The sequence below is a fragment of the Caloenas nicobarica genome, chromosome 3, assembly GCF_036013445.1.
Source record: "Caloenas nicobarica isolate bCalNic1 chromosome 3, bCalNic1.hap1, whole genome shotgun sequence".
In the NCBI taxonomy this organism is placed as follows: domain Eukaryota; kingdom Metazoa; phylum Chordata; class Aves; order Columbiformes; family Columbidae; genus Caloenas; species Caloenas nicobarica.
The window spans coordinates 61956838-61981508 of record NC_088247.1 but is presented as its reverse complement, the minus strand read 5'-3'; the positions used below and the strand labels follow the sequence as shown (position 1 = coordinate 61981508).

At 41.5% G+C, this 24671-nt stretch overlaps 1 protein-coding gene across 2 annotated transcripts in view; it reads left to right on the top strand.

Moving 5' to 3' along the window:
- Positions 1–24671, top strand: part of NHSL1 (NHS like 1) — a 179346-nt gene that overhangs the window by 134522 nt on the left and 20153 nt on the right. For both annotated transcript variants that reach the window (XM_065632591.1, XM_065632590.1), the window contains exons 3-4: positions 9894–10021; positions 20161–20353. In XM_065632591.1, coding sequence (XP_065488663.1) covers positions 9894–10021; positions 20161–20353 — 321 coding nt within the window. The remainder of the gene's footprint in view (positions 1–9893; positions 10022–20160; positions 20354–24671) is intronic.

Below are 24671 nucleotides of genomic sequence, written 5' to 3'. Positions count from 1 at the left end.
AATAAAACCGGATTTAAGTAGTTACTCATAAAGCCTCTATTATGTCTTGCTGCAAGACCCTCCAGACAGGTATGTGTTTAGCCTTTGTTTTCTCATTGCATCTGCCAGATCACTGTTCAGATGAGCAATATTAGGGTCAGCCCCACCAGTCAATAATCCTGCTGAGAAGATTATGGACTTAAAATAATCTTATGTATCATTAAAGACCTGCAAAATAGAGGGGAACCACTTCATATTAACAATAGGTCTGGTTCAGGTTCAGAGGGATGTCAAGATGTGAGCTCCCTATCAACTGGAAACCTTAATGAAGTAAAAGAACATTAAAGGCTAGGAGTAGACCATATGTTCCAGAAAGGCCTTGGAGCTGTAAAATCAGAAAATACACATCAACTTATTTCTCATTATTGTAGTTTCAATAGTCAAGTTAGTACCAGAGGTTCTGCCCATGTATCCTGCCCTTTTTACTCTTCCTGAATGAATTCACAGTGCATCTGTTGATAGTTTTGGCTAAGATCCATGTTCCAACTGCCCTTTCTAATAAGGAATTTTAAAAAGCAAATATTCTAGTGAAACTAAGCAGAATTTGACCGGGTGTCTACACTGCATGTGTTTGAAAGCTGTTTTTGTGCTGAAAAATTGAGCTACTCAGAATCATTTAGGTTCCGTATTTTTAGGTTTAGTTATATAGTGTAGCGCTGAGTGTAAAAACACATGGGGTGGTTATATGTAGGTTGATTGCACGATGCAGATGATAAGTGAAAGCAATTCCAGTTGAAAAGGTTAAAAGAACACAAAAATTTCTTTCAAAATAATACTAATGGTACTTATTTTTTCTTAAACCAGATTAATGTGTTCTTAATGTTTTATGATACAAGTCAGAATCAGTAGGAAGATTTAGCTGAAAGATTATCAAACTTCACCCCATTTCAGATCTGTGCCTTTAGTAGAGGGAAGAAATTTGAACTCTTACTGTCTGTAGTGTAGTTGTTTCAGGTAAAGCAACTTCCATCACGAAGAATATCAGACCTTTGGTTGTTTCCCTTTTTGCTTTTCTTCCTCCTTCCTCTCTTCAATTGCGGTGTTATACATGCTTGTTTGCAGCATTTTAGATAGCTTTGAGTTTAATATTAAGTGTCCTAGGAGAAAAATCAGTAAGTACACCCTTCATATTTTATATTAGCTGTATTCAGTTGTCTAAGAAACAACAAATATCCATAAAAACACTAGAGAAAAAGCAGGGAGAATTCTTTTAATGCCAGCATCAAACATGCAAAAGGAAGCAAAGAAACTGTTAAACTTAAGACATCTTGTCACCACTAAATGTAGTCGTATAACGCACTTGCAGAAATCTAAATTAACTCAAGACAAACAGTGATAATTATTTTGAGCACTCCCCAGTGACAGCTTGTTAACAAATATAATTTGTAATGGCTCTTGCATTTTGGTGCCATTAAAAAGGTTTTCTGTATAGCTAAATCATCCAGATTACCTGGGGAATTAAGGGTGGGATTGAGTGTTTTTTAAAAGCTTCAAGAAAAGAAAGAAAGGAATGATCAATGTGTTTGCATTGACTTAACCCTGTTAAAGGTATTTTCACATTTCAGAGTTCCGTTTAGTTTGGATCCTTCTTAAAGACTTCTCTCTGATTTGGACCCTTGGAAGTAAGTCTAACTGCAGACTTGCTTTACTTCAATGTTGCTTTTTCTTGCCTCATCCTTGTGCTACTACAAGCATCTGTTCAGCTGAGCCCTGAAGCATCTTGGAGAAGCTGACCTGGAAGGGTGAGCTTCCCAGTCCAGCTGGGCATCCAGTTACCACATCAGGACGCCCTTCCCAAGGAGACAGCGAGCGCTAGTGCCTCAAAGCGAACAGACCTAAGAGAAATACTTTGGGTCAGTAAGATTTCTTTGAAGTATCCATTCAACAGACTTCTCCATCACTAAGTGGGACAGCCCTCTGTTTAGGGTTACCTTCATCCTGTGGAGCCCAAGACATCTTTGTTTCTGGGAAACTCCACACAGCATCTGTCATTAAAAGCTACCTGTGTGGCTGGGATTGGCTGCTGATTCAAGAGAGGGAACATACATAACTGTATTAAAAAAGTCTGATAGACCTTTCTTGTTACTCATCAGATAGGAAGGCCTTGCAGTAAACGATTAAGTTTTGCTGGTGGGTTATAAAAGCTTGCCATTTCATATGGCACTTTTTTGTGGAAGAAGTGTGTTGAGTACCAATGTTCACTGTCTCCAGTCTCATCTTAAATTTTTCTATATGTATTGATAAAAACAAAGACCTAGAAATAGCAATATGAAATTGCATTTAGGGGGAAGAGAGGGAAATAATAGGGAAAGTAGCTGGATTGGCAAAGGCTGGTATTAGTCAAAGCATCTATATCGAGCTGTTAAGGAGAAGTTTTTTCAGCTGGGCTGCCATGGTACATCTGTTGCAATTCCTGGCCCATTAAAACCTGAGTCTGAACAAAACAGCGCAGCGGATATATCACAGCCGAAGTTCATGAACTTGCTTTGCAGTCAGCATTGGTTACAGTTCAATTGTTACACAAGTGCATCATTGCTGTGGCTTTACAACGTATTTTAAAGCTTTGATATGGAAGCAGTCCCTGTGATAGTCAAGTTCTGCAGATGATATGGGGATTTATACGTTTAAGGGAAATGGGATTTGATCCAAGCTGCATGAATTTTTGGGAGGAATATAAAGTGGTAGAGGCAAGCTGTCTGCTTCATATTTAGATCCAGGAACAAAAATAGATGCTGCATTGGAATTAAATTGAGCTGCTTTTTTTTTAAGTCATATTTAGCATGAGATATTTGTCGCAAAGATTGCCTTTGTACAGCTCTGCTTTTATACAGCTTGTTTCATCCACACAAAGAGAGCTGTGCATTCTTATCCCCAGTTTACAAATGAGGGACTCATAAAGAGGCACAGAGCAAAAGGCAGTAGTTTTAGTTAGCTTTACTAACCAAAGAGACCTTTGAACTAAGGCATCTGTTTTAATTATGGTCCTAGGCATAATCATTCTCAACAATCTCTTTATCTTGAAAAGTTACCTCCCTGAAATTCCCCAGTTAGCCGTGTAGTCCAGAGTTACTCTGGTCTTACCTACACCTTACTACAGCACTGCAAGCAGGTGGAGAGTCAGCTGCGCCCTTGGAGAGGTCCCAGTTTGGGAGGTGTCCTCAGAGCATCTCTGTCCACACTGGTGCAACCAGTCCCACACAAAACCTACCTGTGGCTGTTAACATTTCAGGTGGGAACCTTTTTGCTTAGGGTTTAGAGCACGCTGCTAGGAAGTTGGAGATTTAGCCTGTGCTCACCCCATCCTTGAAGAATATAAATTCCTATCTACATGAAAAATACTTCCTTAACTTGCAGCACTTTATTTTAAGCAACTGTTGGATAAAATGCACATAATCCTTGGAAGAAGAGATGTTGAAATTCGTGTTACATTCTGCCTCTTGTGAGAGGGATGCCTGCAGCATTGGACCTGGAGCTGGTTGTTACTCACGGGTCAAGGAGGAGAGTTAAGGCACCTCAGATTCCCCATTAGTTGGCTTTACCCTCAGGTGCCTCACTATATACATGTGTGCTGCAGCCAGAGTGTAGATACCCACTTGGACAATTAATTTAGGAGGCACATATGTGAAATTTAGATGGTGTCTTGCCTGTCTGTAGGTGTAAAGTTCTTGACCGGATCTAACCTGAAGTGATTTGCTTGGATGCAGCAATGCTGGATGGGGAATCCAGGTCTTGTGACACCCGTGCCTGTCTGTCACCAGCCTACAAAGTCTTAGTTGTCTCAGCTCAACTGGAAAAACAAGTTCAAAATATGCATGTAGTAAATTAAAATGATATGCAGTTATTTTTCAGTTTTGAAACAGAAGGTTCTTCTAAAACAAAAAACAGTGATATGTATAGTGATTGTTAAAGAGCACTGTGACCTATAAAGTAATCAGTCATTTTTAGAAGTTTGCTTTCACAAGACAAATATATATTGTACTACAGTCTGTCTGGCTTCAGGTGAAATTTGGAAAAACTACTTCTAAGATAGCGTTTGTAATTGTGACCTGGGGAGGAAAATGGTTTGTGGGTGTTTGCAGAAAAAGGGAGTGGCTGCAATGTTTAAAGATTTAAAAAAAAAAAAAATTCTGACCTCAGGGAGTAGTTTTCAAGTGATACAGTGATATGTGCAGTGAATGGATGAATATGTTTTAATATACTAGTCAGCAGAGTTATTTCTGTGGTTGACAGTTTAGCTGACTATTGCAGTTAATAGCCTTTCCCTAGTACCAAAAAAAAAAAAAAATTCCCACTCTACAAAATACAAGTTACAACATGAAAGGCTCTGCCAAGAAGTCACCCTGACTTTAGCGGAGCTAATTTTTCAAGCATGCAGATGCAGCTGTCAGCTTGTTGCTTATCCCTTCTTGCTGATGAGGAGACAACAGGAGATGGTGCAGAGGCAAGAAGAGTGTGTGCTGGTCTTTCCCCTTTCTCCCTCTACACCAGGGAGTTTCTGTTTCAGTGGCTTTGGGCAGCACATCTGCTCCTCTGGGAAGCTGCTTCTAGTCCGACTGGCGTTTTCTCTTTGGGTTTTAGCAGTTGGTCTCAAGTTTCAGGTGCTGTTCTTAGATACAAGGCAAATTTAGATGTTTCAGGGACATTATCTTTCTGTCCTTCATTGCTTGACGCATCCCATGGGCTGGCTAGTCATGCCAAGCAAATAGTCTCATCTGTTTAGATGTCTAAATAACCTTGATGCCAAGTTTCTAAGTTTATACTTGTGAATATCATGGTAGTTTAATTCTTCAGCCAGGGTCTTTACTGATTACTAATAAATACTTAGAAATGCAGAAGAGTGGATTTTTTTTGATATTAAACTCTTTAATACATGCTCGTAAGAGTGTGTCTGAGGGTGTACGTGTGGATGTGGACAGCTACAGAGCTTAAGGCCTGATCCTGCAACAGTCACGTGAGCAGTGTTTACTTATACGAGTAATCTCATTAGGGCTAATTTAGTGAGTGAGGGCTGCAGGTTCAGGCTTGAGGCATGGAGGACCGGTCCAGAGCTGTGGCAGAAAGCTGTGGCTCTGCACTGCTGCTGGGGCCGCATCTTGGGGACACGTCCCAGGCTCAGGTGGGATCCAGCCCTGAAAATCAATCAGCACCTGGAGCCTTTCTCCCTGTAGAGAGGTCAGTATGGGGCTCCCTGACCCCAGCAGGTGAAAGAACAGGTTTATGAAGAAGCCATTGAAAAATGACACCTGGTCTTACACAATTCACTTACCATTAACAAAAAAAAAAAGAAAGATGGAAAACTTCTGAAAACAACCATGAATCTGTCTCCCTCTGACCAGTTCTGCTGGCAGAGCGATGCATTTTCCTTCATATGCGCTTTCAATATACTGCAGCTGGTTTTGGTGTTAGGAAGCTCCGCAGGTACCAAAGTTGGTTCAAGGAGAGGGAAGGAGCCAACACACCCGGTCCTCTCCCAGCAAACCCAGACAAGGTAAACGTTAATCCTGCTTTTCCACAGTAATGTCATGTCAGACGAATTACTGAGGTATCAGCACTGTGCCTTCTGTTCAGTCGGGTGATTTGGGGCTCAAATTATCATGTAAGAATATGGTTTCAGGTTGTTGGAAAAGCAGTAAATCACCTCTGCATGTGAGACTTGCTACTGTGTGTTGCCAGCTCAGGGTCAAAAGCAATTACGTGTGAGTTCCTTGTATAAAATGAAGAGGAGATCTGGGCTGAGAGGCCTCGGAGGTATTTTCATACACTTGGCCTGACTGCCTGTCACAGGGGCTATAAGAGTTATTCACAGCAGTGCTGAATTCGATGCTTGTGGCTCAAAACTCTGGTGCAGAATCGCAGCTGGCTGAGTTGAACCCTCGCACCTGGCGGTGTGCTGCTGATACCTGTGTGTTCCCCTGCTCATTTAGTGGGAGAGGAGAGAGCAGAGAAGAGTGATGCGCTCACCTGCTGTCAGCGAGAAACACGTCTCCAACACACTTCTGTCTGATGCCAGGATTTAGCAAAGCCTGTGGTCATGAAATGCTGAGCAGACATGTGAGTGGTTGGGTATTTGGCACCCACCTGCACATAATGGTATCAGACATTGACAACTTTTACACATTTTTTTTTGTGTTGTGCATCTCCTGAAACATCATATGTGCCCTGTTCTAATAACTGTGGAAATGATGAGGAGGCTGTTAAAAGTTCTTTGACCACATTTCCCACGCACTTTCTTCATGCTTAACTAAAACCACCCTGTGAACAGCAAAACTCAACCTCAGGCAAAATTTCCTTCTCTAGGAAGGTTTTAACTTGTACCGCAGAAGTGGGGATAAATTGTATTCTAATGTAATCTGATTCCAGTCATTTATAGAGCAACGTTTATAATACAGAAGAGGTTTTGAAATTCATCGTATCTCTAGTGTAGAATTAGGACAAGGACTAATGTCTGGTTTTACCTAGCCAGAAAAGCACTTGCAGGGCAGCAGATGATGAGGGGCAGCACCCCAGCGCACTCAGCCCCAGCAGCAGTCGTGGGATGAAGGGGAGGTATTTCCAGCATGTATGCCATGGCATCACCCAGCATGGCCCAAGGCAGTGCCAGCGTCCTGGTCCTCCCAGGCAAACAGCCAGTATTGGTGTAAACAAAACCGGTTCATCTGGAGCACAATAGTATTCTTGCACAGTTCAGATCAGAAAAATGCAAGATTATGACCATGAGCTTGGTCTGCATGTGCTGCAGAGTTGAACTAGCAGGGGCATCCTCAGGAACAGGTGTTTGTGTCCTGCCTGATGTGGTCTCCTGGGGTTTGCCCTGGCTGTTCTTAGGCAGAAACATGGAAAGGCTGTACACGGTTTTGTATGTTGAGTAATGTGGGTAATGGCAGCCCTTTCGCTGTGTCCTCCCAAAAGTATGTGTGTTCCTGGCTCAGCTGGCACTAACTTATTGTCACATTCTTAAAACAGAAGATTTTTAATAACTAGAACTGGCTTATCCTTCTGTTACCTAATCAGCTTCAGTACAGACATCTCTGAAATAACATGCATAACTAAGAACTTTTTCACTTAACAAAGTATCTAGTGCTTCTCTCTGCTTGGGGTTGTGGGAATAGGACAAGGTATTGCTCCTTTCCTAGACTAAGTATTTCTAGCTTCTTCATCGATATTTTTTACATAAATAAAAACCTTTTATCTGAAAAATACAAACCTGATTGCTTACAGAAGACCATGTGAACCTTTAATAATAGCGATGAGATGGGGGGGTTGCGTCCAGCTAGAACAGTTTTTAAACAGAAGTTGCCGCCCTTGGTCTCGCAATGACAATAGCTTCAGTTGGATGCAGTGACTGACCTTGTGTTGCACTTTGGGGCTGCTGCAATATGAAGTGAAAGATACCTGCCTAAAACCTTTCCTGAGGTTTGTTGGCCTCGGGTGCCATCCACAGGGTGTGTTTCCTGCTGTGCTGTAAAATATAGGGTAACAGCACATAAATGGAAATTTGGGGACAAATCACATTTTTGTTGGTGTGGTTCATCTTATGGTTTGTAGCAATTCTGTCGTCTTCTTCAGCACTGTCACTGCGATAGCTTCTGGTGTTACATGGATCTTGTCTTGTGGACAAATAGAGGTTGTAAGCTTGATAAACCGCCATTTTTTTATCGTCAGTCCACTTGTTGAACTTGCAGGGACTTGAGACTTTCAGTGTCAACATTCTTAAGTTTTTGGAGCTCTTCTGCACTTCATGAAGTGCATTATTTATCACCTTCATCTCCTTGGTTAGGAGAATAAATAAGGTCAAGCAGTTAATACCAAAGGGTGCATCTATCATGGTCCATAAGAGCCCGTCACCTTTGGGGTGTGCTGTTGTACCTGATGTCCAACAGTCACAGAAGTGGACAGCCAGGACCCTGGTCCTTATCTCAAGAACGATCTTATGTACCCTTTATGTTATCTTCATGTTTGTGGTGATTAGCACTGATGTGCAGCTAAAACTTGCAGTGTTTTAAGTTGACAACTTCTTGTGTTAACCCATGCTACAAGTTGATGCAAGGCCTTGGGCTTCAGCCAGGCCTTGTGCTTCAGCCAGGCCTTGTGCTTCAGCCAGGCCTTGTGCTTCAGCCTGCTTATCGCTGCTGATTTGTGGCTCAAACCGAAAACCAGCCCATCAGGGTGCTCACTTTTTTGAGTGTTATGTGCTTGATCTGGCTGGATGCAGTGCTGGATTTGGAAGGGTGGTGGAGGAAGTTGTTTTACTGTGGTTGCTGGCAGTCATTTTTCACCACTCCCCCCCTCCCATCTCCTGAAATGCAGCAGCTGTTTGCCAGATGTGTGCAGTGCCCGCATGCTCGCAGGTGCGAAACGGGTAAATGGGGTTGCTGACCCTCTGTTCCTGAGGTATAACAATTGGTGTGGATCTCCAAACCCACCACAGCACCCTTGGTCTTTGAATTGAGACAGAAGCGACAGGTTTGCACCACACTGCCCTTTTTTGACCCGGTACAGAAACACGTGATAGGCCAGGACATATGTCTGGCTCTGATGGAAATGGCGAGCTGCCACACTGTGAGCTTGCTTTCTCAATGTGCATGTGCAGATACAGGGGAGTCCACACTGATTAAATCCTCACAGAGCTCTAGGTCAGTTAACCCATCAGCATGGAGCCCTCCAGACCTCAGTCTCAGGGGCATCTGCCTATAACAGAGGAAACTTACGCTGGAGTTGCAAGTTGTAACTCCACTTAAACGTGTGCCAGGCAAAAGCCTCTCTAAAACCTTGCCCTCAATATAAACATTGCATGTTTTCAGTTTTAAGGGTATTAAAGAGATCAAGATAAAGAGACATGATACAATCACAGAAAAACTTTCTCCAATAAGTGATGAAAAAAAGTGCTTTCTGTCACGATAATGCCTGTGTATTGTGCAGAAATTTCAGTTCTTTAGAGAGAAATGTACCAAATACTTAATTTTATTTTTGCTTTCCTCGTCTTTCAACAGATTCAGATATCTGTCTCTGGAAATGTAATGCTAACAGTTTGACTGGGCTGATGAGTTTGGTTGCCGCATTTTGAACATTTAATTTTTCCTTATGCTCTGGCGTCTGTTGTTCTGTAGCACAGTCACACTGAATATCAATTAGGAGGCAGGAAGATGATTGTGGAAAACTTGGGTGGAGGGGATGAGATACTGACTGGGATTTTGGCTGTTGTGAGTGGGGGTGCATGTTTTCTCTGAATTCCTTCTGAACTTTGAAAACTCCTCAGTATTAAACCTCATGTGCTCTGCAGTGACATGAGATTTTGAGATGCCCAGGATTTGCATTCCTCTCTCCAAAACCACAATAAATGGTCTCTTCCACAGGCAGGAAGACAGGACAAGTGGTCAGTGCCAAAGTTATGTAGCAGATGGTGCTTGAGTTGCGAGCAACTTCGTCGTTTCATGTGTAAGGCACATAATGGATGTCTACCGGCCTGGCAAATGAGACCCCCGGTGTTACTCACATGCTTCCATCTCCCATCCTGCAAGATGCTGCCATCTGTCAAGACACCGAGCCAGGCCTCGCTCAAATAAATAAATAAATAATATTCCACTTCTTTCCAAAGCTCTTGCCATCTCCTGCGACAGATAAGAGCCATGCGTATATACACGCTATGTGTGGGCATATGTATATAATATATGTGAAGGGAGGGGGAAATATAGATACAAATATGAGGAATGCACCTTTGAATTCTGGTCTTTGGATAGACGGTGCTAATGCATGGTAAAATATTCTGTATTTTTGTAAGTGCCATTGTACACGAAGTGTAAACAGTAATGGCTCTTGTCATGAATTAATCTTCTCTTTTCTCTGTCTTTCGGCAGAGTGTGACAAGCTGCGGCGGGATGGCTACCGGAGCTCGCAGTATTACTCTCAGGGCCCCACCTTCTCCTCGTCCTCCAGCGCAGTCTCTGGAAGTTACCAGGATGATTATGAAGAAATTGAACAAAAGGTAATGGGGGGGGGGGCAAAGTGCTTTAAAGGGTACATGCCTGGTGTGGTTTAATTGCCTGTCATAACATTGTTCAGGTAAGGTAGGGTTTTTAGAAGATCATAAGGATGCATATTCCTTTGAATTACAGTGATGTTAGATAATCTGACTTCCACAGTCTCTTAAAAATCCCAGTTCTACCCATGCATTTATATAAAGTCCCACTGGCACAATAAAGGTATGAAAGCCAGGAGGAGTTTCGTAATGTTCCAGAGGCAAGACCCTAAGCAAGGGTAGCTGTTCTGAGCCTTTTAAGTGTTTACATTCCAGTAGCAGGAAGAGCAATTAACCAGCCATCAGCGTACTCCCATTGTAACAGTGCACACTTCGAATTGCTAATACAGGCAGTTATGCAGTTTCATTAGGTAGAGGCTTTGTCCCAGTGCATCACAACTGTTTGCGTAAAGGCATCCAGAAGAATGAAAGATAACCCACTATCAGCTTTCTTTCAGATTGCTTCATGCTTTTCCTGTTTACCTGCCTACATCTCAACGTCATGTATGCTTAGCTTAGAATCTAGAAATTAATTAAACAAATAAAGAAAGCAAAGGGACAGTTGAGCACAAGTCCTAAGAAAGCTGTGAAGACATTGTTATATACATCAATTTATATACATTTCAATTAAAGGACTAGTAAGTTGCATTAACGTTCTAAAGAACAAAAGAAATTTTGCTCCCCTGCCCTCACCTCACGCTGTTATGCCTGTGGGCTCTGAAGGAGAAGCTGTGGCCAACTTCAGTGCTGTGGGCTAAGGCATTAGTGCTGGTGGACAGCAAGATGTCCACACCTGAGATGCCGGAGCTCCTGGGATTTTCAAGACAGCTACTCCAGAATACTTTGTCACAAATGGTTGCTTAGAGAGTGAGAGGATATCCTTGATCGTAACAGAGTCTAATTTCTTTGAATCATTACTAATGTGCCTCTGTAGCATGGACCAAATAACTCTGTCTCTATACAAAGCGTGCAAATCCCGAGAACTCGCTTCAGAGGGTACAGTGTTTTCAGTTCTGTCCTCTGTGGTTTTAAATCACATAATAAAAGGCATTGTGCAGTATGTACAGGCTCTCATCCAGGTGGTGATTACATTATCCATGTATTGGCACAGAACATTAGAGCATCTTGTTTAGCTGTGTGTGGTATGTACTGACAGTGAGCAGAGAATGTAAAGCACATTCATACTGTGGAATGCGTTACAATGATAATTTGCAAAACCCTACTGAAATCAGTGGAGTTATGATTTCCACTGGGGAAAGTATTAACACGTTGTTTGTTGCTATTAGTGTACTGCATATATATGCATACATATATGTTATCAACTTGTCTAAGCCAGTGCTGTGCAGCACACGACCATCTGCACATGTAAAACTAATGTAATATTTTAAAAATATAAATACACTTTTTTTTTTAACAATTCGAATAAGAGCATATAAGCATGGGTGAGGCCTCTTAGAGGTCTTCGACCTGTCATTCTTATCTTGGTTACGGTTTTTCTGGAGTGTTACCGTAACATGTTGCTTACAATTGCTATGTATTCTGAAAAAAATTAATGCAATTAATTATGCTTCCGGGATAGAATAGCACTCCCATTTCAGATCGGAATAGTTTCCTTTAAATTTTTTTAGCCGAAAGGATGATTCAGATCTGTGGAGAAAGATAGTTGCCAAATTGACAGTCTTGGATGTTACTGATTGTCTCAAAACATTAACCTTAACCCTGCCACTCTTATTTGCAGCTTAGAAAGGCCTTAATCCCTTGTAGAAGGTAGCATGATTCTCCCTTCATGTTATACAACTTAGTGTTTTGTGGGGTCATTTGACCAGCATATTTGTTTAATTGGCTTTTTCTGTAGTGGCCTAAAATTTTACTCTCTTTTAAATGAACACTTACCACAACAGATCTCTGAACTTGCATTTGAATCCCACTGGTAGAGTGCCAAGTAATTCTGATAAATCTTATGCCTTGAGCGAGTCATATTTCAGTTGTCAGAAGAATTCTTCAGTGACAGTATGGAACTGGGGTCACCAAAATCCCGTGATTCAAAATGTGAACTCCTCACTACCAGATGAAAGCTTTGTAGCTTTGTTGTCTATTCAAAGAAAAAACCCCAACATTTAAATTCTGTAGATGCAGTACTTAATAGTTGAAACTTGAGAAGAGCAGAATAATGATGGATGGATGAATAGCTATTTGCTGTTTGGAAATTTGCTTCCAAGTTGACATAATTGCCAACTTGCAGAGAAACAATGTTTTGCTGCATTGTAATTTCACAAAGGAAACCATCTTTCCCTGCTCCTTTTAATCTACTTTTAAAAAAAAATGCAGCCAGATAGTCCACTCGTCTGTCTATACCGAGGCAATGTGAAACCATGGGTAGGTGATGTGAGAGGAGACCTCCACAAACATTCTCATGTTTTCTGGAGGTGAGTGTCTCACCAGTGGGTGTTACTCATACCACAAAACACATGGCTCAACATGAGTCTTAGGAAATGTCTGAGATATGAAGAACACTTGCTGTTCTGAAGGAAAACCGCTAGGGAGAAGGGGGCAAGTGAGACCAACTCAGAAACAAGCAAACAAAATTAGAAAACACAGAAAGCTGAGGTCTCTGAGTAGTTGTTGATACGAAATGAATTTCTTGGAACCACCCTTTAACTCTTAACATTGATTCTTACAAGTTACATGTAATGGAGCACAGACAAAGCTCCACTGCAGTACTGATCCTAATTGAGTTTGTTGGAGATTAAATTGGTTTATCTGGATTTTACACTTCAGTACTGTGACCAGTGTCCTCCTTTCTTGTCTATTACATGCCCCTGTTGGTGATGTGCCTTGGGAGCTATTCCTGTCCTTCAGTATTGCTCTTTTTTCCCGGTGTCAAAGATATATTGAGATGTCATTTTCAAACTCTGCTTCCCCTTATATTCTGAAACACATGCATTGTGTATGTTGAATGTATTTGTCTTCTGGGTGTTTTTCATTCTTTTTTCTTGCCTCTTTTATCACTCATTCTCTTTGTTTCTTTTTGTCTCACTCAACAGTCTAGTCTGTTAGACTGCATCTCTCAGTCTTGCATTAGCGCCTGCTGTAACTTGGTTCCCTGGAGCAACAAGGTACCTTGCCCACGAGTGGGACCATCCAGCTGCCGTATCTGCAGCTTGATGTTACTTGTAGCATTTAGCATATACGCAAACTTACTCTGCTCTCAGCCTTTAGTCATTATCTGCTTCTGTTTTCTGTTTAAAAAAACAAAAGAAAAAAACTAAACACCTATTCAACAGAAGAATGTCATGCCAGGTTTGTTTATTTTTCCTCATTATGCCTTTTTGTCTATTAACATTAGCATCCTTTGAAACCCCTCCTCCAATGAAAAAATGTGTTTTATTTAATTGGACCCTTCATTGGGTTTTAATTAGCCAAGGACAAACTTTACTAATTTGGAGTACCATTTTTTTAAAAATTATGAATGTGAGCTACAGAGAGTACTTGCTCCCAGGCATGCATTATATCATGTCTTTATTTCATCTGTAAAAATGTTCGTATGGCAAAAACTCATGGTATTTTTCCCCAGGTACTGCCATTTGGTTTATGATCTTTGCCTTGATACAGTTTGTTAAGCTTCAGGTGCAAAAACATTCATTTTGTTAATTCATGAGGAAAAAAAAAAGTATGGTTTTGCCACTGTACTCAGCCAAATTCTTAGTTGTCCCTTCAATACCTGCAAGAGACTGTTCAGTATTTTAAATGAAAACAAATGTATTGGCTTGAGGGACTTGAGGAGGCCTAATTCAAAATTTTGCTCCGTGTTAAGAGGGGCTAAAACAATTGGGCATTCCCGTTTGGGGGTGGGAACGCTGAGATCCTTGAGGTTCTGGCAGAACTAGAGGTCTTGCTGGGTGGTGGTGCCCTCAGCTGGCCTCCCTGCCCCTCTGCTGCAACTCCATGGGGGTGCTCTTGTCAGCAGCGCATGTAGTTTATATGGCTTCACTTTTTTTTTTAAATACTGCTCAGTTTACTGGGTTGAAACAGCAGGTCAAAGCATAAGGAAGTGAGTATAGAAACTTCTTGACTAAACAAACGAGGGTAATTCTTCACTCACCACATACTCACACTGTGCAATTCCTGCAAGAATTGTGGATGCTGAAATTTTACATGAGTTCAGAAAGCAACTGGGTAAGTTCTTGGCAGAGGGACGACTCTATCCAGTGCTGAGAAAATATTCAGGGGAAGGTATCCACTGTATGCATCCTCTGATTTAATTTCACCTGTATGTCATTGATTGGCCATTATCATAAGGCAGATACCAGGTAGCCTTTTAGAGCTCTGATCTGATGGAGTACGGCTCTTCTCATATTTTTAATCCCATTGCGACAGAGTAGAGGAACAAGAAAGGAACGTTTCTGCAATGCTGGTTAAGGTGATAACTTGCGTGATGGTCAGTAATTTCTGCCAACAAAAAAAGATAATCCCTTCCTTACTGAGACAGTGAAGGCTATGAAGTAAAGGATGTAGTAGGATAACAGAGTACGCTAGTGCAACTGAAGGTCTCTGTGTAGAAGTAATAAAAAGGGAATATGCTATGAAAAACTGGGGGACTAGACTTGGAGACCTTGGTCTGGAGGACACCAAATAGAGCAAGACACGAATAATTCAACTTGAGTGTAATTTCATGTAAATTTGCAATGTGACAGTGTCCCATAGCACAGTATGAAACCTCGTGGGCTGAAGCAGGCACGTAAAGTGACATTCTCAATTGACCAAGACAAGAATCTAAGAGTTTGGGAGGATTTTGTTTCTTTGTTTGTTTTTTTTCTCTGTCATGATTTGTCTTGATTCCTTTGCATTGGGTAAAAGGGCATGTGAGGCCATCAAACCTAGTAAAAGGCTGGAGAAGAAATAGGATCTTGACAAATACTAACAGACAGCTGAATTGGTATGGCTCCTGTCCACAATGCTGATTTTTTTTTTTTTCCCCCTCAATTTTATTTTCCTGAGAAATTACAATTTTAGATACGATTGCAATAGGCTGGGAGGTAAAAGACATGACAAGAAGGCTGAAGTTTATTTGCTGAAAAGTGAAATATGTATGGATTGAACTTTCCTCCTGGAGGTCCTGTATTTTTTCAAACATTGTAGTATAAACCCCTGGAATATAAAAAGAATAAGAATGAACAGGGTATTTAGGCAGAGCGTGTGGCAAGATACACAGCATATACTCACTTGTCATCTGAGACCTCTCAAATAGCATGAATGTGCTGAGATAGTGAAACCCTTTTGTATCTCAGCAACTAAGTAGGCTGGGGGACAATATGTCAACAAGGCAACGGCAAGGCTCTGGCTTACTGAGCCATATAGCTTGTCTATAGTGTATTTATAGGCCATTTCTTTCCTGGATTCTCATTTCAACTCCCATTTGAAAGTTCATGCATTGTCCCCCCTAATGCATGCTCATGGAAACACTGCAAGGTCCAAGGGTGTTGATTTCACATCCCATCTTTCCCTCTTCCCTAGTCGCTTAACAAGGGTGAATTCCAGCAGATTTTCCCAAGGAGATGAGTCTAACATCCCGTTGCACAGAAATTTGGCCATTTAAGTCTAGCAATAAAGTTATTATGAATCAGAGATGCTTTAAAAAGGCAGTGCTTTCTATTCCATTTTAAACATAGTGTTTGTGGTCTGCCTTGCTAAGCAGATAACATAATCTCTAAGTACTGCCTAGTCCAGTTCTGTTTCTAATACAACAGGCCTTACTTGAGAAGACATTCCTGTCATACAGCAGCAATTCACTGCTGTTTTGTAAATCTGGGAATGTTTGCTAAAAATATGTACATTCCAATTTTCATCCCAACTAGACATAAATAATTTCTGTGTGAAGAAAGCTGAAAGATGAGCTGCTGTCTTCCTCTGTGTGCAATAAAGCTGTGTACGGCTTTGTTATGCCCTTTAAAAGTATTTTCACATCACAAAACCAAGTAAATATACCACGATCATTGAGAGCACTTTGGAGGAAAGAATATAAGAATAGACAGTCATGCTCATCCCGCAACCACGGAATCCCTCCAGATGAAGTATCAGCATTTCTTCCTACACTCAAAACTGCCCACAACTCTTTTACTGAATTATTTTGTAGATGCCCACACCACTGTCCTATGGCAGAAAATCACTCTCTGACACAGGGCTTTGCACAACTGCACAACTGGGTTTTCAATTGCTTTTCATTTGTTATGTGCTCCCTGGGCTGATTCATTTCAATCCGTCTTTCTCCCTTCGTCCCTCATTTTCTCAGCTTTTAATTCTGCAAGATTTGTGATTGCTGCCTCACTTTTTTTTTTTTTTTTTATAATTAGGATTCCCTTCTAATAAATGCTTCAGTTCTTCAGTTTTTCTGTCTGTTTATATACTGTAACAGAAAAAGGGTTCTGCTTGGTTTGGGTAATTTCCCTGAAAAGGAAGGGTGGCTTTGTAACCAATATCTCTGTCACTTGACATATTGGAGTAGCCCCTGGTGACTGTTCTATGACAGCTGAGACCTGGCCCTGCCGTACAGTCTGAATGTGACAGATATTGATGCTGACAGTGTCAACCAGGCAGAGTATCCCAAGGTCACTGGAGCTCATCCTCACCCCACACAAACTGCAAAACTAGGCTTGAAGCATGCCTTGATTCAGGCAGAGAAAAGCTCTTTGTAGAAGAGGGAAAAGGATGTTTCTTTACCTCAGCCTCTGATTACTCCTTTAAATGCACACACACGTGCCTGCTGTGGCACTGGGCTGGCACCTCTGTGCCATGGTCCCTACAAATCCTTTCTTTCTCCCAGCTGTTTTTAAACCTAATTGGGGGGAAGCATGGCCTGGAGGCAGCTTTGCCTTCTGCAGGGGCACTTCTCTCCCAAATTGCTTAAGTTAATGAAAGTTTTTATACATTCAAGTGATTTGTGGTGGGAAGGTGCTTGTCTTTGTGTATAGGTGCATATATGTATGTGTGCATGCACTGTATAGGTGTATAAACAGTGTATGTACATGTACCCATAAAAAAATAAGCATTCACATTATGTTTTTGTGATGGGTTGACCCTGGCTGGATGCCAGGTGCCCACGAAAGCCACTCTATCGCTCCCTTCCTCGGCTGGACAGGGGAGAGAAAATATAATGAAAGGCTCATGGATCGAGATAAGGACAGGGAGAGCTGTCAGCCATTAACGTCACGGGCGAAAGAGACTCAACTTGGGGAAATGAATTTATTGTCAGCCAAATTAGGGTAGGGTAATTAGAAATAAACCCAAATCTTAAAACAGCTTCCCGCTACCCCTCCCTTCTTCTCAAGCTCAACTTAACTCCTAGATTCTCCACCTTCTCCCCCCAAGCGGTGCAGGGGGACGAGGAATGGAGGTTGCGGTCAGTTCATCACATGTTGTCTCTGCTGCTCCTTCCTCCTTGCAGTCTTCCCTGCTCCAGCATGGGGTCCCTCCACGAACTTCTCCAACATGAGTCCTTTGCACAGGCTGCAGTTCTTCATGAACTGCTCCAGTGTGGTTTCCCCATGGGGTCGTAAGTCCTGCTAGCAAACCTGCCCCAGCCTGGTCTCCTCTCTCTGTGGGGGCACAGGTCCTGCCAGGAGTCTGCTCCAGCATGGGCTTCCCATAGGGTTCACAGCCTCTTTTGGGCATTCACCTACTGTGGTGTGGGGTCCTCTCCAGGCTGCAGGTAGATCTCTGCTCCACCATGGACCTCCATGAGCTGCCAGGGGACAGCCGGCCTCACCATGGCTGCACCATGGGCTGCAGAGGAATCTCCGCTACAGAACCTGGAACACCTCCTGCCCTCCTTCTTCACTGACCTGGGTGTCTGCAGTTGTCTCTCTCACATATTCTCACTCCTCTCTCCTGACTGCTGCTGGTGTTGTGCAGGCTTTTCCCCCCCTTCTTAACAGTGTTATCCCAGAGGTGACACCACCATCGCTGACGGGTTTGGCCTTGGACAGCGGTGGGTCCATCTTGGAGCCATCCGGCATTGGCTCTGTTGGATGTGGGAGAAGCTTCTGGCAGCTTCTCACAGGAGCCACCCCTCTAGCCCCCCCCCCGCCACTACCAAAATCTTGCCACGCAAACCCAATACAATTTTTATAGAAATTATTTTGGAGCCTTTGAAAAACAATGCAGGACTGACAAAATATTGGTGTCCTTCAGGAAGCTTGCATTGAAAGAATCGCTAGGGCTTTCACAGCACTGAGCCATTTCCTACAGAGCAGCATCTATCCCCTCCGCAGCCTCCCTGGTAAAGAAGTGTAAGACTGACAGAAATGAGTTATTTCCTCAAAGAAGTGTGGTTCCAAACCTCAGCATGATATTAGTAATAATTTTGTTGCCAGAATTTTTTTTTATTATTACCTGAAGATTGTTTTACTTTTTGCCTGGAAGTTGCTTTTATTTTTATTAAATAAAATGTTGGGCCCTGTCCTAAAGGATGTAGAGCCAAAGCATAATAGAATAAATAAATGGTTATTTATTTATAAACAGTGGGAACTCCTCATGGTAACAGGAAGCAAATTAAAATCAGAAATGATAAACAGTGGTTGCGGCACAGTGTCTGGGCATGTCTTTTGTACAGCACTCAACTTCAAGAGAAAACAGATCGCTTACACTGAAAGCATATAGTAATAATTAAAAAAATCCATCTGTTGTAGAAGGTGTGATGTTTCTTTCCATGCCCATGTACAGCAGTGAAGGAGTAACTACCAGGAGAGGCGGTGATCTGGTACTGCCAGCCCCTGTTTTGGGTAGTGGTCTGCTCTCCAAAGGGGGAGAGAGCTGTAGCTCTGGTCTGGTGGCACAGAGGGAGGTCCACAGTGCCAGGCAGCCCAAGCGAACACTCCTGAGGCACAGGAGTCCCGAGGCTGCAGAGAAATCTCTGCTCATGCTGCAGCCTCTACCCAACTCTTCTTCCATGGTTTTCTTCTCTTCTGGTTTTTTTTTTTTTTTCCCTTTGTTTTGCCTGGGAGCCAGAGGTTGGTTTTCCTCCAGGTCTTTCTTCCTTTCCTGCTTCTGAGATTCCCCGGGGTGCCTTGGTGGTGTGAGTGGGGAGGAGAGAGCTGTTTCTCCTGGGTTTGCCTGGAGCTTGTGACCACCTGCTATTAATAGAAGCCCTAGTGATGTCTTCTGTGTGCTCCAAACGTGCCTGTCCTCAGGGTTTGCTGTGGACTAATACTGTCCTATCAGCAAAAAGCTGCGTTATGGCTTTCTGTGCCGTTACTGGCATGCAAGTGAGGACCTTGTGATGAAAACAAATTTGCTCCCTGAAAGCAAATGGGTTTTTTGGCTAGTAACTTTGTCTGGTGGAAGGATTTGCACAAGCTGTTGCAGCCTCTTTTCTGGTGCAGAAAGTTTTTTGTTTCATTGTTTGGGATTTTTTTTGTTTTGTTTTTTAAGTGGCACACCCACCATGGAGGTGAAATCTGCCACTTTGGTAAGGAATGATTTTTTAAATGATCATTCTATGACTACTATACGTTAACTGCTTCATCCTTAAAAAAATACGCAAAATGAACCCCTTGACCGTGGCATGAATTTCTCCCAAGGCCAAAGCAAAGTTGTTCTTGCTACCTCACTGATCCGTGGCTGATGGATTTGTAGAGTGCATCAGCTGGTTCTTTTACTGAGCTCTCCCAAAATCTCTCTTTGTAATAGGCTTCTTGCTGAGACCTTACACATCCTTGCAACCTAGTGCAGCTGGAGCAAAGCAGTGCTCAGATCTCATCTTCCTAATAGGGCACTGGAGGGGTTAATCACTCTAGGGGTAAGATCAATGTGTAAGATAATTAGTAACTGTCCTTTGCTCTGCTCAAGACCACTCTTTTCTTTCTTATTGGTTTATATTCCTTAGACTGATCAGATGCCCTAGATAAATACAATCCAGGTGTTTTGTTTTGCATAGTTTGTGGTGTGGTTGTTTTTGTTCTTAATCACTCTTTATATAGGTCAAGGTGGGATATTGGTGAGGGTATATTTTGCTCCACAAGCAATCATACTGACTGCAGGGGCAATACCTTAGTAATAGCTTTTTTTTTTAGGTAGTAAACTTACATTGTTGCATGTATTTCTGTTTGTAGTGTCCTGTCTCTTCCCCAGAAGAAGAAAAGCTTATTACCATCAAAAGGCCTAAAACTCCAGTTCCAAATGAGTTATCGGATATCAACACCCAAACCAACTGGACCAAGTCACTCCCACTGCCAACACCAGAAGAGAAAATGCGACAACAAGCACAGGCAGTCCAAACAGATGTGGTTCCTATTAATGTGACTGGTAGGCTTTTAATTTCAGTAATTGCATTACACTGATGAGGGAGAGAAGGGGTAAAAGTGGTTCCACACAGTTGCATAGTATTTTGACACTGATATATTTGATGCATGAATTTTAAATTACTTATTGCACAGTGTTTTGTGTTTAATAGTCCATCTCTAACTTAATGAGAAAACCTCAGAATCCCTTAAAATTATTATTAGTGAAGATAGTCTATAATGTTGACTTGAAATGGCATTAGACATTCATGAAATACAATAAGAGGGTTGATAAATAGCAGTGTTTGGCTATGGACTGCGCTGAAGATACATAATGGAAAATCGTGTTTTATGCAATGCTAATGATATTTCGGGATTTTCTTCTAGGAATTTTGTGTAAGGGAGGTAATCAGGGACTTGGGTATTCCAAAGACTAGATGTTACAAAATTCAAGGAAAAGAACTCCAGGGCCTTATTTATATCAGCAACAAGAGGTTTAGGTGTCAAGGAGAGTAGGGTAAGAACACCAAAAGTTAATAGGGCTACATCTTTGAGCGAGATCCTTGGTAAGACATTCCACTTATGTGACAATAGTCCATGTTTTCGTATTATGAACGGTGTATTAACACTTCATTTTGAAAGTGCTCTTTGGCTTTACAGGTGCAGAACTCCTGCTCTGTGGAAGTTAAATTATGTTAAAGCCTAATGCTGAATAGATACTTTGTTGTGTATAAATAGAATTTCTGCAAAAGATCAAATTATCTCTTCAATTTAATAATCCTTCTTTTTCTGCACAATATCAAGGTTGTCTCTTATTAGTTAATTCAAATAATTGACCGTTTGTCTGCTAAAACCACGATGATATTCAATATCCAATTTATTTCAAACACCATATGGCACTCTCTGGCTCCATGCTCCCTCTTACAATCAATAGCTTGCAATATTTGGTTTTGTTTTGAAAGTAAATTAGTTGTTCCCTTTCCCAGTGTGACTACCAATAATTTTTTCACATGTATTGTTATAAACTAGTATTTTAAATAATACTGTTTAATAGTATTTAGATAGTGTAGGAGCCGCACTTCTGTGACAAACATCAAAGAGCTCTGAGAAATCAACAAGAGATGTTTCCTTAAATAAACAGCAGAAAATGTTTGAAATAAATACTGTGAAAACAACAGAAAATGAGGAACACTCTAGGTCTGGATAATTAATAGAAGGAAAACAAGTGTAATGCTGAAATGTTACTAGGCCGGTTGGCATTATGTAGGGAATGTAGGATGCAGGTGCAGAGAGCCGAGTTATTGGAATAATGGATAATCTGACATAATCGATAAGCTTAAGCAGGGCTTAGATATTGCAACAGCAGTAACAGGGTGTATACAGAAGGAGTAATCTGCTGTTTGATTTAATGACCCTGTGTACTAAAAGTATATGGAGGAAGTAAATGGGTGGAAAGAAAAATAAAGTAAAAGAGATCAAATAACCCTCACAGATTTAATTCAGTGTCACTGGGAACATGACTGTGTTTGGATAAATTACACGTGTAACTTCAACCAGCTTACTTCGACTGATGTAGGAAACCTCAGCTTTTCTGATAAAAATGCGCATATTGCACCTCACCTTTCTGGAGTGTGCTGTTGAGCATTTATTCCCTTACAAACAGGTAATCGGAAGGGATAGAAAGGGAGGGCAGTAAAGGAAAACTGCTGTTGCAGTATGCAGATTGGTCTCTGGGATCCACCGTTCCCTTTCCCTTGGAATAATTATATTGCTACTGTGAAAGTAACAGACTAGGAGCCACACACAAAAAGAAGCTGCTGTCCTTGTTCCTCTTTAAAAAGTCACAATCTGCTCCCCTCCTCTGCCCTCCCACACGCCCAGTAATTTTATTTTGTGAAGCTCCTTATGTTACTGCACAAGGCAGGAAAAAACGATGAAAAATTCTGTGCCGTTTGTTCAACGTGCCATGGAACAAACCATTGATGGTTTTTGTTTTGATTTGGCTTTTTCCTTCGCTTGCTCTTTTTCTCACTCTCCCAGAAGTGAGGTCAAAAAACTTCCATTTTATTACTCCTGGCATTAAATAAAAGGTTAAACTCTGAATAGGCTGCTGGCGATTGCCAGCATTTTCAGCAGTGCATTAGTAATGATTCAGCTACAATGGCCTCTCACGTGGCTGTGCAATAAGTGCTCCACGAGTTCAGCTTTCAGGGCTCTTCAGTGAACAGATTGCAACTAATACAGTAGTAGTAAAAATCTGTCGGGTAGCCTGAAGGTGCAGGGGCATTGCATTAGGCTGACAAGCTGCTGACTAAACATCCAGATTTGGAAGCCGGTTCAGTCTTAGGGAGTGCCTGGGCTGAGCTTATTCTGGCCTGGAAGGGGTTGGGCTGAATTTTCAGTGGTGGCCGGTCTTTGCTTTCATATATCCTGGGGTCTAAAAGATGTATAATGGTGTCTGCTCTCATGGGTTTTCCGGAACTAACTTTCTTTCCAGATAAAGGAGTCTGGTGATGGTGGAGGTGATCAGCGCCAGGCTGGATCCTGCAAAACATTTAAGCATTTGCTTGAGTCTGCCTTGACTGACTCTAGTGAGATTTAAGCACATACTTAAATATTTTCAATGAATCCAAGGAAACTGAGTAAACTGCATGAGGGAAAACTGAGTAAAATGTATAAGGAATGCCTAAATGATTTGTTACAAACCTGTAACAGAAGGAGAAATGTATTCTTAAATCTGCAAAATACGTTTAACGTTAACATCGATATTTGTTAAAAGAAAAAAAAAGTGACAGTGAAGAGGGAAAAAAAGAATGTGACATTCTGATTTTGCTTTTTGGAATTTATTCAAGCTGCTACTTTGAAATTCTTAAATTGGCACAGTGGCTTTGAAAAAGCCTTTGTGTATCAAAAGCCCTGGAGGATGGATTGGTTGAGTTAGCTCTTGGGTAGCTCAAGGGAAGAAGTTACTGTGGGTCAGCTGACACAGTAACATTTCCCCATGGTCACACTGTTCGTGCTGTCTGAGGCTTCATGTAAAAGACTCTTTCCTTCTTTGTACCCTCTGCTTACCATTTACATTTTATTGCAGGGCATTCAAGGCTGTATTTTAATTTCCTTGCAAGTCACCATTTCAGGCACAATTGTTGGCCTTTGAATGGATAAAGATATGTTCAGAGATGCAAAACTTTCTCCTTCAAATTCTTTGGATTTGTTATAATGTGACTAGAATTATTATTATTATCCTGCATGGCAGGATTACCAAAAGACCCCGTAAGGGTCCTAACATCCTAACAGTGGTGATGCCCCAGACAGTGAATAGTCTGTCTCAATATTTCAGGGATTCTACTAAGCTGGTGGGATCCACAGCTCTAAATTTTATAGATCTCAAGGGCTTCCTCCTCCCTTAATCTGCCCTGACTTCAGTCAGTCCAAAACTTGGGTGAAACTGGCACTTTTTTGTAGCTGCAAGGATTTTTCTTAGCACAAGTGTGGCTCGTGGCAGCACAAGGCTCTGGTCCAACAGAGTCAGCCTCTTTATATTTACAAGACAGTGAATGAAACTGCTACATTTTTTCCTTGCATTTTCACAAGTCCACATGCTATACTTTAATACATGACTGTATCTTTACCTGTTGTGGAGGTAATGAGGTTTTCTATGCTGTTTGCATGACACACATCATACTGATGTGCAGTCAGCCAGGGATAATATTTATGATGTATTAGTTACTGTGCATTAATCACTTTTTAGAGGTAAATAATTTGGTCATCAGTTTTCAAAAAAAAAAGCGTACAAGGCAAAAAACATACATGTATATCGAGTTTTTTCTGCATTGAAGTTTTAATGGGACATTTAGCAGTGCTTTAAAATGCATTAACTTCTAAAAAGGGAACTTCCTTGTGAGATATGGGGAGTAGTTGTTAGATTTTTAGAAGTGACAGAAAATTAACTCAGCTCACGACCTATTGGGCAAGTTTTATCTTGCCACTAGTAAAATGGCCAAATTATAAACCTCTAAACAAAAGTGAATTCCTAAAGAAAAGTTGCTTAATGATAGTGGTGCTTCTGGGTCCCATTATGATACAGCACATGGTCATCATAAGGCTTTGTCTGGCAACGTGCACTTACACATTTTTTGGCTCTTACTGTTGTATATTTTTATAATCATTTATAGAGTTTCAATTTTAAACAGCTTCCACTCTGACTGAAATATTTATGAGACCACAAGATGAGTTTGATCTCTGCATGATCCATAGTACTTATTTGTATTCAAGTTAAAAGATCACCATCAGAAATGTGGTGTATTTGACAGGTTCAAAGGAACTTGAAATGAAAAAAGTGT